General features: G+C 35.5%; 1 protein-coding gene across 1 annotated transcript in view; it reads right to left on the reverse strand.

The window, feature by feature from the left end:
* LOC118185123 (LIM domain transcription factor LMO4-like) overlaps positions 1–17,306 on the reverse strand; it is a 380,922-nt gene that overhangs the window by 157,489 nt on the left and 206,127 nt on the right. The window contains exon 4 of the mRNA XM_035354926.2: positions 5,482–6,234. Within this exon, the coding sequence (XP_035210817.1) occupies positions 5,482–5,828 (347 nt within the window). The 5' untranslated portion in view covers positions 5,829–6,234. The remainder of the gene's footprint in view (positions 1–5,481; positions 6,235–17,306) is intronic.

Below are 17,306 nucleotides of genomic sequence, written 5' to 3' on the forward strand. Positions count from 1 at the left end.
CTTTCAGTATCTCGGCAGTTTTGATAAAATCGTCCAATTCTTCATTCGTCACTTCCCGATTTAATTTTTGAATTCTCTTTCTTTATATCGGAAATTTCACGCCGACAAATGCTTTTGCAATTTGTACTATTTCTTTGGCTTCATTTTTAGTCGATGAAAATCCTTTAAAACTGCTAATAACTTCTCACCAGAACTGATACCAGCAAGCATTCAATGCTGATGAATAAACACTGAATCGCGTATGAATGAAATTCGAACTTTCGGCACATCAGTTGGTTTGTTTTATGTGATTATGGCAAAGCCCTCAGGTCCCTCTCCCAAAGCGGAGAGAGGCCTTCGCGGAAGACTTTCTAAGGGAAACTGGCTCGTATATATGTGTCATGAATAATATACCCTTGAAAATTAAATTTATCTTTTAGGTTTTGCTTACAGACTCACAATGAAATTCTTGGAAAAGATATTAGATTTTGTTTCCACGAAAAGACGGTTAGGTTTAACATAACGGCTGAGATAAGTCATTTATATTTTTTCCCCCAATATCAATGAAATCTTTCTCGGTACTACTTTGGAGGAAATCTAAATTTACATCTTGCGTACAAGACGACATTCTAGACAATGAAGTTGGTGTTACGCTGTGTTTAAGAACACTTAGTGGAAATTCCATAACAGCTGTTTAGAAACATAGTTCTCCAAAAGATAAAAAGCACAAGATCACAAAGGGCATTCTTTTTTCAGCTGTCGTATCTAAGAGTAGTATTGCAGCATCACTGATCCAGTAAAACTCGAAAACTATTCATATTATTCTCTAAAAATAATTAATAATTTTTTTTATTATTATTTTTTGGATAAAGATACGTTAAACTTTGGAAACGAAATTAATTTACTGAAACAGTGCATTAAAATGACTAATAAGAACACTTCAGAAGTGGAACAGAAAGAATTCTACACCAAAAAAGTACTTTTTGGGGTACAGTCGAACCTCCTAGGTATTTCACTTTAGCGGACAATTTCCATTATCAGGCCATTCCTGAATATATGGATCCTCGAAGACCGTATCACACAATCTAAACATTTCAGAAGAAGAACTGTTTAATGTAATTTTTCTGCTTTGTCACATGACATGAAATAGCCAGTCACTGCCGACTATTTTGAGGTTACCACGGAGAAAGGAGAAACGTTGCCCATACCAAATGCAAAGATCAACTAAGAACTCCCATTCAAACCTTTTATTTCGAAGCCGATAGGATGAAAATTTGCCATTTACAACTTTTCGCGGATGGTAGGGGAAAAAAAGAAAAAAATTGCGCGTTTTTCTTGCGCTGTGAAACAACTGTTCGTCCGAAGCAAATGTACGCGTGGCATGTGTATTTAATTATCGCAAAGCACACTAAGGCTATCTGCCTAAGGGGAGGGATGCCTTCGTGGAGGACTTTCTAAGGGAAACTGGCTCATATACACTTTACACATGGGGAAAACCACGAAAACACCGATGCAGCCAGCCCGTTCGTAGGATTCGAACCTCGGACCGAACTACCAGTGTTCAGCGACTTTACCGCTCGGCCGCTGGTGGGCCCAAATGTATGTGTGAGAGCGCTCTTAAACACTCCCATTTGGAGGACACTCATAACAGACAAAAGCTTTAGACTATCCACTAATGGGTTGCATTAGGTTATTGAAAAACGGCAAAGCACATGACAGCATCCTTCTTAAGGGAAGAAATGCCTCTGTGGAGGACTTTCTAAGAGAAACAGGCTCGTATTCACATAATGCATGGGGGGACAAAAACGTGAAGGAAAAAAAACATACAGCCTGCTCATTCTCTTGGGTTCAACCAAACCCAGACTTTCTAAGCCAAACTGGCTCGTATTCACGTTACACACGGTGAAAACAACGAAAATGCATATGCAGCCAGCGCGTTCACGGGGATTTAAACCCGGGTCGAACTACCAGTGTTCAGCGACCTTACCGCTCTAAACACTGGTGGCACACATTCTCTAAGTTGAGATTTGACTACATTTACTTTTTGGATAAAACATTTTCTACTTACGAAAGCTGGATTTTAAGGCGTAAATAGAGTAACCTTATTTCTTAAGACAAAATGAACAACAATTTAATACATGTCAGATATTACTTGTATTAAAAAAACACAAACATTAAAAACATGCTTCACCAATCGGGTCAAAAGAAACATGATACCAATAAATGCAAATGACTATATCATGAAAAAGACTTTACTACAATCATTATTCAAAATCTGGGTAGGCTGATATACAGTTTTAATGCAATTTTTTTTTCCAGTATGAAACATAAATCCCAATAAAATAGCATAAGCTTGAACATTTCAAAGCGTTTATTAAGATTTCCTAGAAATTACAGCATCAATCTGCAGTTTTTGAATCCATTAAATATTTAAGTACAAGTGATCAGCGAATCATTAAACTAAGATAACGCATTCTAAAATGGCACCGAAACCATAAACCACTCTTTGAGAAATGCACATTAATATCTTTAAGACGATATTACCGAGGTACTTATCTCAAATGGAAAAATGACTACATAGTTATTTTGGAGCTTTTGAAAGGATATTTAGAAAAGTTCCCTCGTTAAAAGGATGTGGGAGGTTTACATTCAACGCAGAGAATGAATATTTTTCTTAGGACAAGTTTAAAAAAAGGATATTGATTCAATGGTTATAATACTTCGGAGGCCACTTTTAACTAGAGTTCCAGATCAAAAGCAAGGCCCCGCATCACGCATTAAACGCCAATTTCTGGAAAAATATTCCCCGGAAAACGGCGAGGTCACGAGGTACACTTTAATAAGACTAATAGGCTACCGGAAAAGTAAGGCAAAGGTATTTTATTCGTTAGAAGCAGGCTGACTTTGCTCTACCTAGGACCTGGATTCGCAAACAAGCAAATAGAGGAAGGGAGGAGGCGGTTGGTTCTCAAAGTATCCAAAATAAATCGGAACAGGAATGGACTCCAAGGCAAAAATGAAGAAGCGAAGACTGAAATAAATAAATAACTAAAAAAGCAAGCGAAAGTTTTCCGGAGGAAATAATTGGGCAGGGATCCAATAGCGTTGCAGCGGGAAATGTGTAAGGGTCCGTAATCTGGAGCGCCTGCGACACAATCCTCATTAGGCTTAACAACAAGGCACTTTTGCCTGGACCGTTGGAGAGCGGTCGTTATTAATGGCGATTAAAAGCTGGAGAGCAATTATTATTCATTACGGCTGCAATCGGTATACAAATAATCACTCTCTGCCAATCTGGTTTTTATCCAGCAAGCAGAAATTGAAGGGGATACGCGGCGCCTTTCGAGTCATCCGCGCAAGACTACTTAATGATTTATGCCCCTAATTTACTTGTCTTAGGATACCAGAAGAGTTACAGCAAGTACTTAACTAAAGTGTGATGGATGGCTTAGCAAACAACAGATCGGTTAATGAGGAACGCAGTTTCTCGCTTTCGCTCCAGTTTAGGATCGGAATTGATGGCAGGAAGAACTCTGAAATTTGTTGTTGGGTCCGTGTCGACGACTCCACCCTTCTCGGCAGTTAGCAACTTCGACAAAAATATATGCTCAGCATATGTAGCTTTAAGACAAAACACATCCTCCCCTCCTTTTTAGCTGTTAAAAACTTTTTAATACTTAGCTATTCAGTTCTCACCTCCTAGCGTATTGCAAAAAACAACGGAAAAAAAAATTCTACAACCTCCCATCAGTATGGGATTCTGCTACTTGTTTCAAATGCCATTAGGGCACAGAAAATGAAGATTTTTCTCTAATGAGATAATCATTCACGATTATATAAAAAGCGCATTAGCTAAAATCGTTTAAAGGGTTCCCAACGGATCGGTGTTGACTCCCTGGGGGTGGATGAAATTTTAAACGGGATCAAGTGGTGGACGCGCGGTATCATATAGTAAACAAGAAATCCTATAAAATAAATATAAGGGGAAAATACGCTAACATTATTTAATATATATTTTTATTATGTATATTTTTAATATGTATATTTTTTATTTAGTAAAAGTAGTATAAAAATTAAGAGCAAGAACACTGGGAACACATTAATTTAAAAAAAAATACGAAGCCTGAAAAACTAGAATCGAAAACAAGAAACAAATTAATTCCTTATGACCAAGATGGTTTAAAAAAATTAAGCAGTTTTATGCCAAATATTAAACAACAAAAGCAGCAATTCATCAGACCCAATTGTCACATTAATTAAAATTGAAATTTGTGCTTTTAGAAATTGTGATTTTGTTTCTGAAAGCTCGTTTATATTAGTAAAATTAAAAACAATAAAAATACAGCAAATAATTAAACATGAATCTAATAAACCACTTTTCGAAACTATTGTTCATATTCTTAATCTAACAGTTATTTTAAAATTATTTATGCACAATTATTTACATAATGATTATATTGTATACTGTATATTACGGAGTAAAGTGTAAGCGGGTCGATGAAGCATATCATTTCTTTTAAGAGGGGTCAACGCAAGCAAAAGGCTGGAATCTACTGAATCACCATGAAACACAAAATAAAGAAGTTAAGGCGACAGAAGAAGCTCACGTGTAATTTTTAACTCAATAATATTGTTTGGTACTTAATTTATAATCTTAGAATTTACCACTGAAAATTTCCGATTTGCTCGTAGCTGCAGTTTCCTTTTAAACAGCTCCTATAACAACCTTTTCGTGAATTACTTAGTTACTGCTGAAAAATTTGGTAAAAAGTTTCAATATATTTGAAATTAAAATTTTATCTTCTAACTGGTATCTTAATCTTTTCACTGAAGTTGATACAAGATACTTTTGTAACTTATACTACCTATCTCCATTTACACACTGTAAGTGTGTAAATTTTTAGACATATAAATTTATGTACACATCAGGAATTGTTGAAAAACGAAGCCAAGTTCATAAAAAGTATCATTTGCAAAACATAATGCTTTTAAAAAGTTAATATTTTAATACTACTACTACTTTTATACTGTTTGCCGTAAATTACAAAACTGAAGGGCTTGCAGAAAGAAAGGCCCTGCTCCACTTTGGTAGATTTTGTGTTCATGGGTCTTTTTTGTTATAGAAAATCGTTCTTTGCATTACTGTTTGCATGTTCTTTGTATTAATGATTTCGTACATGTAAAAAATCTTTTATACTAGCAGTTTTAATGAGGGAAAACGTTTAGAATATAAATTAAAAAATGAATTTTTGAAATTTTTTAAAAATTTTCTGGAAATTTAAAAATGTGGAGCTGGGCCTTTCTTGCTGGAAATAGTTCATTTCTTCTGATTCTGCTGTTATGAACTTGGCTTCTTTCTCTTTTGAATACCACTCACATACACAAATCATCCTAAGATCACTTCCCCACATGGACGAAAAGGCTTCTTCTGCATAATGTGTTTCTGTAGTGTGCCATGAGTGATAATAGCATGATCTGTGAAATTGCGATTGTCTGACTCACCTGACATAGTCGTTCTTGCAGAGTATCATCCCCGCTTTCGTGAAGCAAGAACTGCCAATGTCCGCTAGTGTCGCTGAACAGCACGAGCACTTGAGGCACCCGTTATGCCAATAGCGATCAAGCGCGTGAAGGAGGAATCTGTCCATGATCTTGGCGCCGCAGCCCGCACAGCACCTACTACCCCCTGGACCACCAGGAGGAGAGAAATGCTGCTGTTGTTGCTGCTGAGGATGCGACTGTTGGATGGGCTGCATGGTGGTCATCCCGCCATGGTGAGCCATCATGCCCATCATATGGTGCTGGTCCCCGTGGTGAGGGGACTGACCCGGTGGGTTCATCATGCTCATGTGGCTCGATGGACAACAGTCCGTCGGGTAGTTGCTGTAAGGGGACTCCGTTATGGTAAGCGTGGAGTTCCTCTTTTTGCGTATGGGTACCAGGATGACTTCTTAGAAGGGTGACGGTTAAAAACAAAATTTCCAAACCGCCAGCCACTCACTCACCCTTTACAGTAGGGCCAATAAATAGAAGACCGCAAATGGGACCAAGTTTGCTTTCGCTGGGGTGCCACACACGCCACCTGAACAGAGTTCTCCCAATCTTTGCAAAAAAGTTATTCAAACAATGACGTTTCTTGCATACGGTTTCTGCCAGCTGAAATAAGCTGATAATCGGATAATCGGAATCACCTTTTCCCCTTCATGTTGAAAGTGATTCTTTCTTAACACTGCTGATTCCCAGTCAGGTGGAATTCTGAAAGAAAAAAAAACAGAAAATGTAAGAAAATGTTATTGAGAACATTTTAGCAAACTAAAACAGTAAGAAATTGTATTGGCATGGCATAATGGTAGGCATAAATTGCGACAGATAATATGAATAAGAGAAGAATTAAAAGGTTTAAAAAAAACTTAAATTTCCTTGGGATTAATTTTTTTTAAATATTTATTTCAAGCACAGTGAGAAAACACAAATATGAATGCTAACTGCAGCAGGAAAATTTTGATTAAAAACTGGCAGCTTATAATGTAACTTTCTATACAGAATAGACACTTTTGAACAGATATTTCAATTGTTTACTTTGCTTAAAACATTTTACTTCATTTTGATGCATACAGGAATAAAATATACAAACATTTTTCAAAAAATGAAAATGTTTCTGTGAAAAATATATGGTAAGTAGAAATTTAATCAAAACAAAATTAAATGGGGAAAAAAGTTTTATTTATTTTCTTCTTCAACGCACAGAAAATATGCACAATGAAAACACCATTAAAATTCTTTTAGCTCGCGGCTGGCTTTTATAGATAAATGCACTTTAAATTTCTTCTGATTTCGCTGTTTTCAAATATTTATTTGCTTTAAAGTATTTTATAGGTTACGAATATTCTTCATTATTAATATTGAAACTGAACATAAATGTTATGTTGCAAGCAACATGAGTTTTATCAGATCCTGGATATGTATCAGGTAAGAATACTCATTTGAAGCGAACAATTAAACTAAACTATACAAGAAAAATAAGAAATTAATTTTTAATAAAGAAAATATATAATGAAAGAATATTAAATTTAAAAATCTGAAAGTTTTCAGATTTCATATTACGCCATGCACTCCATATTCAGATAGCAATTTTTTTTTTTTTTTTTTTTTTTTTTTTTTTTTTTTTTTTTTTTTAAATTTTAAAGTTTGTATATTTTTAATTTTTCTAAATTTTTGCTTAAACTTTTTGAAACTTTTACGTAAATCTCCGAGATATCAGATTGTGATCTGAAGTTTTCAGAATACAATTTATTTTATTTTATTAGCCCCAAAGAGACGTAAGTCCCGAAAGAGATATAAGTCTCGAAACGGCATTTTGCGTTAAATTGCTATAAACGGCGTATCACTTTTCAAATTTTTGCCTCCGAATAATATCGCTCTGTGCTAGATTTAAAGGGATAAAATATTGAAAAATCTAACAGAATGCACGCATGTTTCTAGTGTATACATTCTGGTAAAACAACGGTACCATCCGGTAAATTCTTTCTGTAAAAAAACAATGGTACCTAGAGCCATCTAATTTTGAATAACTTAGTCCTCCACCCAGAATACAGGTACCTGGAAAACCGAATTTTGAATTTGTTTAATTATCTAATTCGTATTTTGTAAAATTTTAACGAATAATTGATTGACAAATTCAGCGATTTCAAAGAAAAAAACATTTTCAGCTCCAGCGCGCGAGACTATCTACCGGAAATTTTAAAGATATGCAGTTTGTAAATATTTTGTGGTATTACAGTTGAATTGAATTTTATGTGGCGTAAGCGCCAAGAATATGATAATAAATCTATAAAGAAAACACGCAAAACGTTATTAATAAAAAGACAAAGAAAGTTTTGTAAAGCCATCTTAGTAAGAAAACTGAACATTAATATGATGAACTGAGTTTTAAACGTATACTGCTATGCTGCATTTAAAATTTTTGCTGTTGAATTGTACATGACGAAAAGTGCGAAGAAAATGATACTTAAAATAAAACTAAAAAGACCAAAAAAAAAAAAAAAGGGTTAGTAACAGCATTGGTAGACTGCGATGTCAGCGACAGCGTAAAAAACCTTAACAAACCTTTTTGGGCGACCGTTAAAAATCAAACCTTTCAGATTTTTTTAAAATGTTTTTTATTATTATTATATTAAAGAAATTATAAAAAGCGCGAAAGAAAAAGGATTATAATCCTTGAAGCTTCTTAATAAGGCAGTAACAGATTGACTAGCTCTCTAGAATTGATAAACTTATAACAATAAAGAGTTCCTTATAGAATCGACAAGCTTATTTTTTCATCGAATAAGTTTCACTGCAGATAAATGAAAAGTGGACGACACTTTAGAAGCAATTTCACCAATTCTAACACACTAATTCTACGGGGATAGTAAAAAGTAAAACACATTTTCCCCTCCCCAAGTAATACTTCTCCCACTTAGCTGGAATGGCGATTTAAACAATTAAAAATAAACTGCGCGATGTAGAACGGTGTTTTTTTTTAACTTCATGACAGACATGCATATACCTACGATTTATTATGACTCAGGTGCATATAGTTGAATTTAAAAGAAAAGGTGAGCCCTCGAAGAAAATAACGTATAAATATAATAGTAGTAAATGCATATATAGGTATAAATATTAATCATAAATTAAATAGCAAATCAATTGATAATTATAGATAAATGTACACAATCACACAGTTGGAGATTAAAGATATTCTTCCCTATGTACTCTTCTGTAGCAGACAGTTAATTCAATTAGCAGATAGAAGATTTGGGTTCAGTTCCCGTCGACAGAAAAGTATGTGTTTTCATTTCTTCTCTAAAAATGCTTTATGGCTGAACTCAGTGCTTTATGGGATAGTCGTTAGTGACTCTTGACTACCGTACTGAAGGGTCCAGGTTTTAAGCCAGGAGAGGGCATAGATGCTTGTAAAGGTATATTGCCTGCGTGGAATTGGTGAACTCTAAATATGTGCGAGCCGAAAGTGCTCTCTAGAAGCTGTTGGTAGAGGAAAAGAGATGGAAGACCCTCGGACTCGTGCCACCGGGATGCTCTCCTTCAAAACTGTGGACGGAACTGAGCTAAATTTGGGCTGTCATCTATGTGGTGCTCAAGGCTCTTGCCAATGATAGGCGCAATTGACTCCTTGCCACGATGAATATCGTGGGATTGCGCTGATCATTATCAGACAAGTGAGATTGGTACCAACAAAATGGCTCAACTACGGCGCTCGATTTAAATGTGGTAGACAGTAATTCGCTATCAAATCGCTACCCATGCATTCCATTCCTTTTTCCATTTAATAGGAAATGTGAGAATTAAAAGCGATTACCTTTAACATTCTCTTGAAGCAGTTGGTAGTACTACACAAACAACACTTGGGAATAACCTGGAAAAGACAAATATCCTCCTCCCCCCGATAAGGGGGGAAAAAACAAACCCAGGTCTTAATCTTATGAGTTCTGGTCTTAACAGGACCATTAATTTTTTGGTATTCAAAATACATATTATTATTATATAAAAAGGAAGAAAAATCTTTGCTGAAATAAATTTATAGTTAAACGGAAAGCCAGTTCTCATCAACAGTCAAGATTTGATATATATAAATTCACCAGACACAAACATAAAATCAAAACATTTCTGCACAAAACAGTAATAGCTGCTTCAAGAATATCTTCAGGCAAAGACTATTACGTGCATACCATCACAGAATTAATAACTTAACTGCGATTGTCCAAGCTGAACAATCTTCCCGCGAGTCCCGTCGTAAGAAAGCAAACAAAGAAAACTTCACGTTTTACGACAATTGTGACGACCTTCACGGCCTGGGACCAGCAGCTTATACAATAACGGTAAGAGTGATAAAAGGCAAAAAAGCAAAATGTTAAGAGATCGTCACCGCCATCGCGACAATCGAAAAGAAAAGCTTTCTTGTGATGTCAGCTGTGACGGCTGCCGTAGACCATTGGTCGTGGAATGAGCCGTCATCTCTCGCCAGAACATTCGTGAGCGCCTGAACAAACCACTCGGTTGGTGCTACCTACTTGCGAGGCTGGATGTGATTTTTCATCACGACAGGAATGGGGAGGGGGATATCCATTGCAGCCTAAAGCGTGACAGTCAATTATACAACAAAACAGCAATTTTTGATAACAAATACCACAAAGTTTTTCCTCTAAAAGAACATTCTTATAATATCTAATGAGCACGCAGACTACGACAATGTACAATACAGTATTTCCTCGCGTATTTTTCCCGTTCGCTTTTTAGCGATAGGTTCTGAAATTAAAAAAAAAAAATATTCCCATAATTTTCCTCGTTATCTACTGCACAGTTTCCCCACCCCCGAAAGACAGTTTACTGGTAAACTGTATTCCTTTGATTATTTTTACTTTTATTCGGTGTATTTATTCAATTTGCATTTGCATTTTGGTATTACCACTTCATACACTTTATTTTCCCTTGCACGTCGCCCAGACAGTAAAGTGGTTAGCGACCCTGACTGTCGTACCGAAGGGCCCGGGTTCGAGTCTCGGAGAAAGCGCGGTTGTAATTTGTCCGTCCGTTCATAGGTGGCAACGCTGGCTTACTTATTAGGTGCCTCTAATATAGAGATCACCGCTTCCGGCCTCAGTAGCAGACAGAGCCAGATTTAGGCTTGATAAGGCCCTAAGGTATTTGAGATATGGGGGAAGTGGGGACCCTGAGCTATAGCTTTTGTAGCTTATACATAAATCCGGCCCTGGTAGCAGCCTACGCCTAAAAATGGGTACAGCCCGCCATTGGGAAAAAAATTCCCTTACATTTATTATTTAAGTTTTCCGCCCTAAAGCACTACACTGAAGGGAAGGATGCTTTCGTGGAAGATTTTCTACGGAAAACTGGCTCGTATTAACACGATACACATGGAAAAAACCACGAAAATGCCCATGCACCCAGCCCGTTCTCGGGATTCTCAACTTGGATCCAACCACTAGTGTTCAGGGACTTTACCGCTCGGCCACTGGTGGGCTGCATTATTATTTAGAACGTATTTCCTGCAAATTATTACCTAAGCCTACCCGGACGAAGGCGATATTTTCAAATTTAAGGAACTTTCCCAAAATGTGAATTCACCTTACTTCTATTATTTATGTGCCAACTCATTGTAGCCTTATCTTTTGCTGATGTGTTCAGTCTTTCGAAATCCGAGTCTTCTATTCGCCCCCTTCTCCTTCGTTCCTCTGATCTCCATCTTGGGAACTGTGGTCAAGATTCATTCATGTGAGGGTTCTCTGGGGCTTTACAAGGAAACTGAGCGCTGACGTGTTCGGCTCAATTACCATTAGATATCGGCTGATTATCCATCAGATATTGTATTGTTAATAATACTATGTATTCTTACTGGAATATAAGTTTCTTAACAAAAATAAGATTGGGATAGTTACCAGTAGTTTATCCATGATTACTTCCATTTGTTATGTTCTTTCTGTAACCGCATTCTTTCGAAATTAAATTATTTGCATAATTTGCTCCTAACGATTTTCGGAGGCTAAAATTAATTTAAAAAAAAAAAAAAAAAAAAAAAAAAAAAACATGAAAGATACGCGAGGTAATACGGTACTTATTTAACGTTATTTAAAACAGAGTTTGAAGAACAACTGGATCTAGTAGCTCAGCATTCAGTAGGTACACGAATTCCAGAGAATAACCTGTATATGAATTGAATTTTTGTGATTTCCCCCACGCCAAACATCAATACAAGACAGTTTTCCGTTAAAATTTTTCTAAAATGCACCAGGCAAGACAGCCTCGCCTAACCCTTCATATTCGATTAAACTAAACTAATACAGATTATTACAACAGATTTCAGTTTCAACTTTAAGAATATTCCTTTAAATTACGCTTCTAATGTCCAATCTGTTTGTTCTCCGACCAGCAGATTTGTTGAAAGCATCGCTATTGCGCATGCCAGTGTTTTTGCAAGTCCCAAAGAATATACGTTTAAAGAGTAAAAAAAATAAAAGAACTTGAAGTGGAAACTGTATATGTTATTAGTCACCTTGATATGCAGATACGTGAGAAAATGATCACGAATTTCATTGAGAGAATATTGTTACGGATTTTGTATTTAGTTAGCTATTTTCAGTAGAATTGTCATTAAAATTGTTTTATATCCACATGCGATGTAGCACGAAACATATTTTAAGCTAGGCCTAAAAAACAAAGGAGCACGCGCATTTAATAAATACACATCTCGTAATTTATATTTAAATTGAATAAATGTAATAGTGTGTTAGCTGTAACTGTAATTCTACTCTTTTGCTTTCCATAAACCTCGAAAACATAGAAATTACCAGAATATTCTCGTGCACGATTAAAAAGCTTTAAAAGCCAGAGAAAGAACATCTCAGCTCAGTTGTTTTAGTGAGCTGTTCTTTTTTACTTCGCTGCTGTAAATTTTGATCGCTTTAGCTTTCTCTGCGTTTTGGATTGTGTTCGTTTAACGTTTTAGTAGTTTAAAATATAGCTACCGATTATATTGCGTGATATTGTAATACTATACGAATACCTTTGAGGAATAATCCTACGTTTTGAAATTTATTCTTGCGATAAGAATAAATTTTATTGACTTTTTATCGGATTTGTGCACTCAATCTATTACGAACTCGTACGCACCCAACAATGTGGTGCTAGAAAAAGGCGTGAAGAAATTGGAAAGCGTTACCATGGCAAGTACGCAAAATTTCTTTTCGTTTTCTAAAAATAATGTATTTTATTGAGCATATAGAATTTGGCGCTTTTATTGGACACCCTTTATAAAATTACTTTTATTTATCCTTATACAAAATTTTAAAATTGTTTCCGTTGTTAAACGTTAAAGGAAATAAACAAGTTAAACAAATTTTACGACGTACGCATAACCCCTAACTTCAACATCTTACTCTATGCTATCAGATGAGCGCATTAAAGTTACATATAAATGATCTAACATGTTGTTTATTATTTAGTATTACTAAAACGCAAATGTTGATAGATGGCCTACATCCGGTTGCTACTGAAAATAAAAACATTCGTATTTTTGTTATTGCACGTGATGCGTTACAAATAACATTTACGTATTGATACTGAACTGTTTCACATATCATATTAATATTTAAAACAACGCAGCGAACACTTGTGTTAATACTATTCGTTATTTTGTTTCAGATCACATATTCACAGCCAGAAGTAATGATAGAAGAATTAAAATCACGGATCTTAAAACACAACAGCCTTCATGACTTTAAAAAAAAAGAAAACCTTCTTCAGGAACAAAATATATAGAAATATTTCTGTCCCCCCTTTTTTTTGTGTGTGTGCGTAATAAATTTTTCTATTAAACTTTGACCTACATGATGGCAACAGTAATTGTTTTTAATGAGGATAATGAAATACCTAATTCAGGTTTTCCAAGGGAAATGTTAAAGGATAATATGCTGCATTGAAAAAAATTCCTCAGACAGCGCCAATTCGACCCCCTCTGCATTTAAATTTTATTTCATTTCTCTTGCATTTATACATTTTACTTCTTGCTCAATTTTTTACATTTAATATCGCCACAGAAAATTAAATTGGCATTTAAGTATTTTCCCGTCGACCATGAAAGTCGGCGGAGATTTCGCCAAAACTGCGCCAACGATTCTAGTGGAAGTTTGAAAGCACAGACTGCTTTTTAATCACTTAGATAATAAGCAGATATAAGTCACGAATATGACATATAGAAACTTAAATTACTAGGAGTTAAAGTTATGAGATTATTCATACAGAAATTTATTAAAACTAGTGCCAATCACTCCAGCGGTCAAAAATCCCAAATGGAACATAAAATAATGACAAAACAGTCACTTTCTTTGCGAACTCGACGCTATATAAATTCACGTAAATATGAACATACGTGGTGTTGCGTTGTTCAGCTATGTCGTTTATTGCGCTGTTTTCACGAACTCCACAGTTTTGAATAAGCCCATTAGTATAACCAAATCTTGCAACTTTGAAAAGACTCAACTGTTTACTATTCAAAATTTTCATCTTTTTTTTTTTCCAAACTGCAAAAGAAAAACGGAAAGTAAAAACTAACTTATAGCTTTCTTAATAAACCTAACCTGGCATTAGTGAAGATTAGGTTTACATAAGAACAAGACAAAGTTCTTACGAATGTGTTATGACGTCGCATTTATGTATTATTGGCGATACATTGTACTTTTGACGACACAGTCGAAAACGGTAGACGGTACAATATGCAAGTACTATACATATTTACACTTACAAATTCTATTCTTAGTATTTCATTTGAAGTACAAAAATTTATAAAGATAAACCGGAAAAAATTCCACAGTTACTTTTCTACCTGTAAAAAGCCTTTAAATCAAAGATATCGAAGGTTTTGTGAACTAGAAATATTTTAGTATTCTTTTATACTATTTTGTTTCATTTAATTAGTTTTATGTGACATTTTTTTTTTTTTTTTTGAGTAGCATTAAAAATTGAAAAATGTTTCCTTTAATGATATAAAAATGGGAGTAAGTAAATCTTAATTTCGTTTATCAAACACAAGGGTTTCTAATTTCTTTCTCGCATCGACCCGTTTCAAAGGAATGGTTTTCTTGATCGATCCCGTTACATTTTTCTGTGTGATATGCAGTACACAACATAATCATAATACAAATAATTGCACATAAATAACAATTAGATTAAGAATATAAACATGTTTTGAAAAAATGATTTATTGGATTTACGTTTAATTATTTTTTCATTGTTATTACTTTTAATTTTTTCAGATATAAACAAATTTTCAGAAACAAAATCACAATTATCTAATTACACAAATGTTCGATTTCAATTCATATGATGGCTGCGCTTGCCGCATGGATGCAATTTTTTTAACACAGGCAAAAACCTGCTTAATTTAATTTTTATATCCACCTCGTTCGATATTATTCGATCTATTTCTTGTTTTTTATTCTAATTTTGCATTCTTCGTATTCCTTTGGTTCTGTTTTCTTGTATTCCTTGCGTTTTACTTTTTTTTATATTGCACTTTTGCATAAAAAAAATTATATATTTAAAAAAATGTTATTGAATTTCAAAATATATTTAAAAAAATTGAGTGTATTTATACTCTATATTTATTTTATATCATTTCTTCCTTACTTCATGTGTAGAGAGAGACATTAGGTTATTTCAAAGCAGCAGATGTGAAAATGAGCAATGCCCTCGCCGGGACTCGAACCACGAACCTCTCGAATACGCGCCAAGTGTGCTGACCACTATATCACGAAGGCGGAAGAAATACCTTATATACTTCTCCTTTTAAGGGATTGGATTGAATTGGATTATTCAATTATAGCAAAGCACACGAGGGCTACCTGCCTAAAGGGAGGGATGCCTTCGTTGAGGACTTTCTAAGGAAAACTGGCTCGTATACACGTTACACATGGGGAAAAACACGAAAACGCCCATGCAAACAGCCCGTTCGCGGGATTCGAACCTCGAACCGAACTACCAGCGTTCAGCGTCTTTACCGCTCGGCCGCTGGTGCCCCCCCCTTTTAAAGGGCGACTGGGCATTAGGGGACCCAGTCGCCAAAGCCTGGTGGTGGAGAATTATCTTCCATTACCTTTTTTAGTTCGGGCGCCACTGTAGAGACATTATGTTTTTCGAAGCATGACACGTGAAAAATGAGTAATGCCCTCGCCGGGACTCGAACCACGGACTTCTCGAATACGCGCCGAGTGTGCTGACCACTACACCATGGAGGCACGCTAAGAAGGCGGGAGAAATACCTTATACATGATACAACTTCATATCAATAAACAATTAATTATAAATTTTATTAATAATTTTTATTTTGTCATCACTGGGATCTTGATTATGCCGAAAAACTTTCCGAGGCATATTCACTATCGACCCTTTCATCATCGTTGACCTCCCCCTTTAAAATTCCTTCATCCCCCCAGGGGGATCAACACCGACAACAATGGGAAGCCCCCATTTTTAACCCCATCCCCCGCCTAACATATCTGTTTTTCCATTTATTATAATTAAAAACCTAAGTTTTTTATAACGCTCTTTAAAAATTTTGGAGCTCAAAAAGTATTCCATGGTGAGAAAAGTTTGGTAAATACTATTCTAGATAACACCATGTTCTTAACATTCTTACCTTCACTTATTTTATTAAATCATGATTTGGTGCGTTGGTTCTAGTTTCCAAACTTTTATGTTCTTTACACAATCAAAAAGGCGTACATAAAACCTTTCGTAGGATCGTACAATATATCAAAATGCAATACCGTTTCTTTACCATGTAATAAAGCATTAATCAGGACAAACAACAACTCTACAGTATCGAAAGACCGGAGAGGAGGGAGGGAACAGACTACTGGACAATATTTGCTGTCTGATCGAGCTCATAACTTCTTGACTTATGATATCCGCAGATTTCTTGAAAGACCCTAACCGTTTAGATGGGATATTGGGAAGGTTTTATTTTTCTAGTTCTTTTTTGTTGTCTCCGAAATATCTGTCTATAAAAATAACAGATCAAGACATTATGGCCATGAAATGGTAAGCCTGACCAAAAAGAGCGGCTCGGCTACCAGAGTGTGGGAAGTGACGTAATTTTGAGCTGTATAGAATTAGTGTTCGATCACCCTCAACGTAGGACAGGCCGGGACTGACGTTAAACTGCGTAAACGGATTCCCGAATTCTATTTGCAACACAGAACAGATGCTGTACTATAAAGAGAGTGGTGTGAAATTTAAATTACATGTGGGTCAAATGCACGACTCTAAAATAGTTGCCAGGTCATAAAGTCCAAAGGGGCTTTGTCCCTGAAGGATGATTGTTTTCGTTTTGCGATTTTGTGTCGAATTCCGTTTCACTTTTCAAACTGCTGCCACCAAATATTATCGCCCTGTATTATTTTTGCGTAAATGTATGTAGGTTTCTCGCAATGTGATAAAACAACGGTACCTAGAGCCATGCAATTTTGAATGACGTAATCCTCCTGCGAATATGGGCATCTGGAAATCCAAATTTTAAATTTGTTTTATTATCGATTTCATATTTTGACAAACTTTAACGAATTTTTGATTAACAAAATCCAGGATTTCAAAGCGAGCCATGGCAACGTTGTACAGATAAAACATTTTTATCTCCAGCGCGTGAGACTGTGTATCGAAAACCCTAAAGACATGCTCAATTTAAAATTATTTTCAGATACTGCTCTTGAACTGAGTTTTATGATTTAAGTGCGAAGAACACGATATTTAATAAATAA

This window comes from Stegodyphus dumicola, chromosome 12 (assembly GCF_044657685.1).
Source record: "Stegodyphus dumicola isolate Sdum_Otavi_A_Nest chromosome 12, ASM4465768v1".
NCBI classification, from domain to species: domain Eukaryota; kingdom Metazoa; phylum Arthropoda; class Arachnida; order Araneae; family Eresidae; genus Stegodyphus; species Stegodyphus dumicola.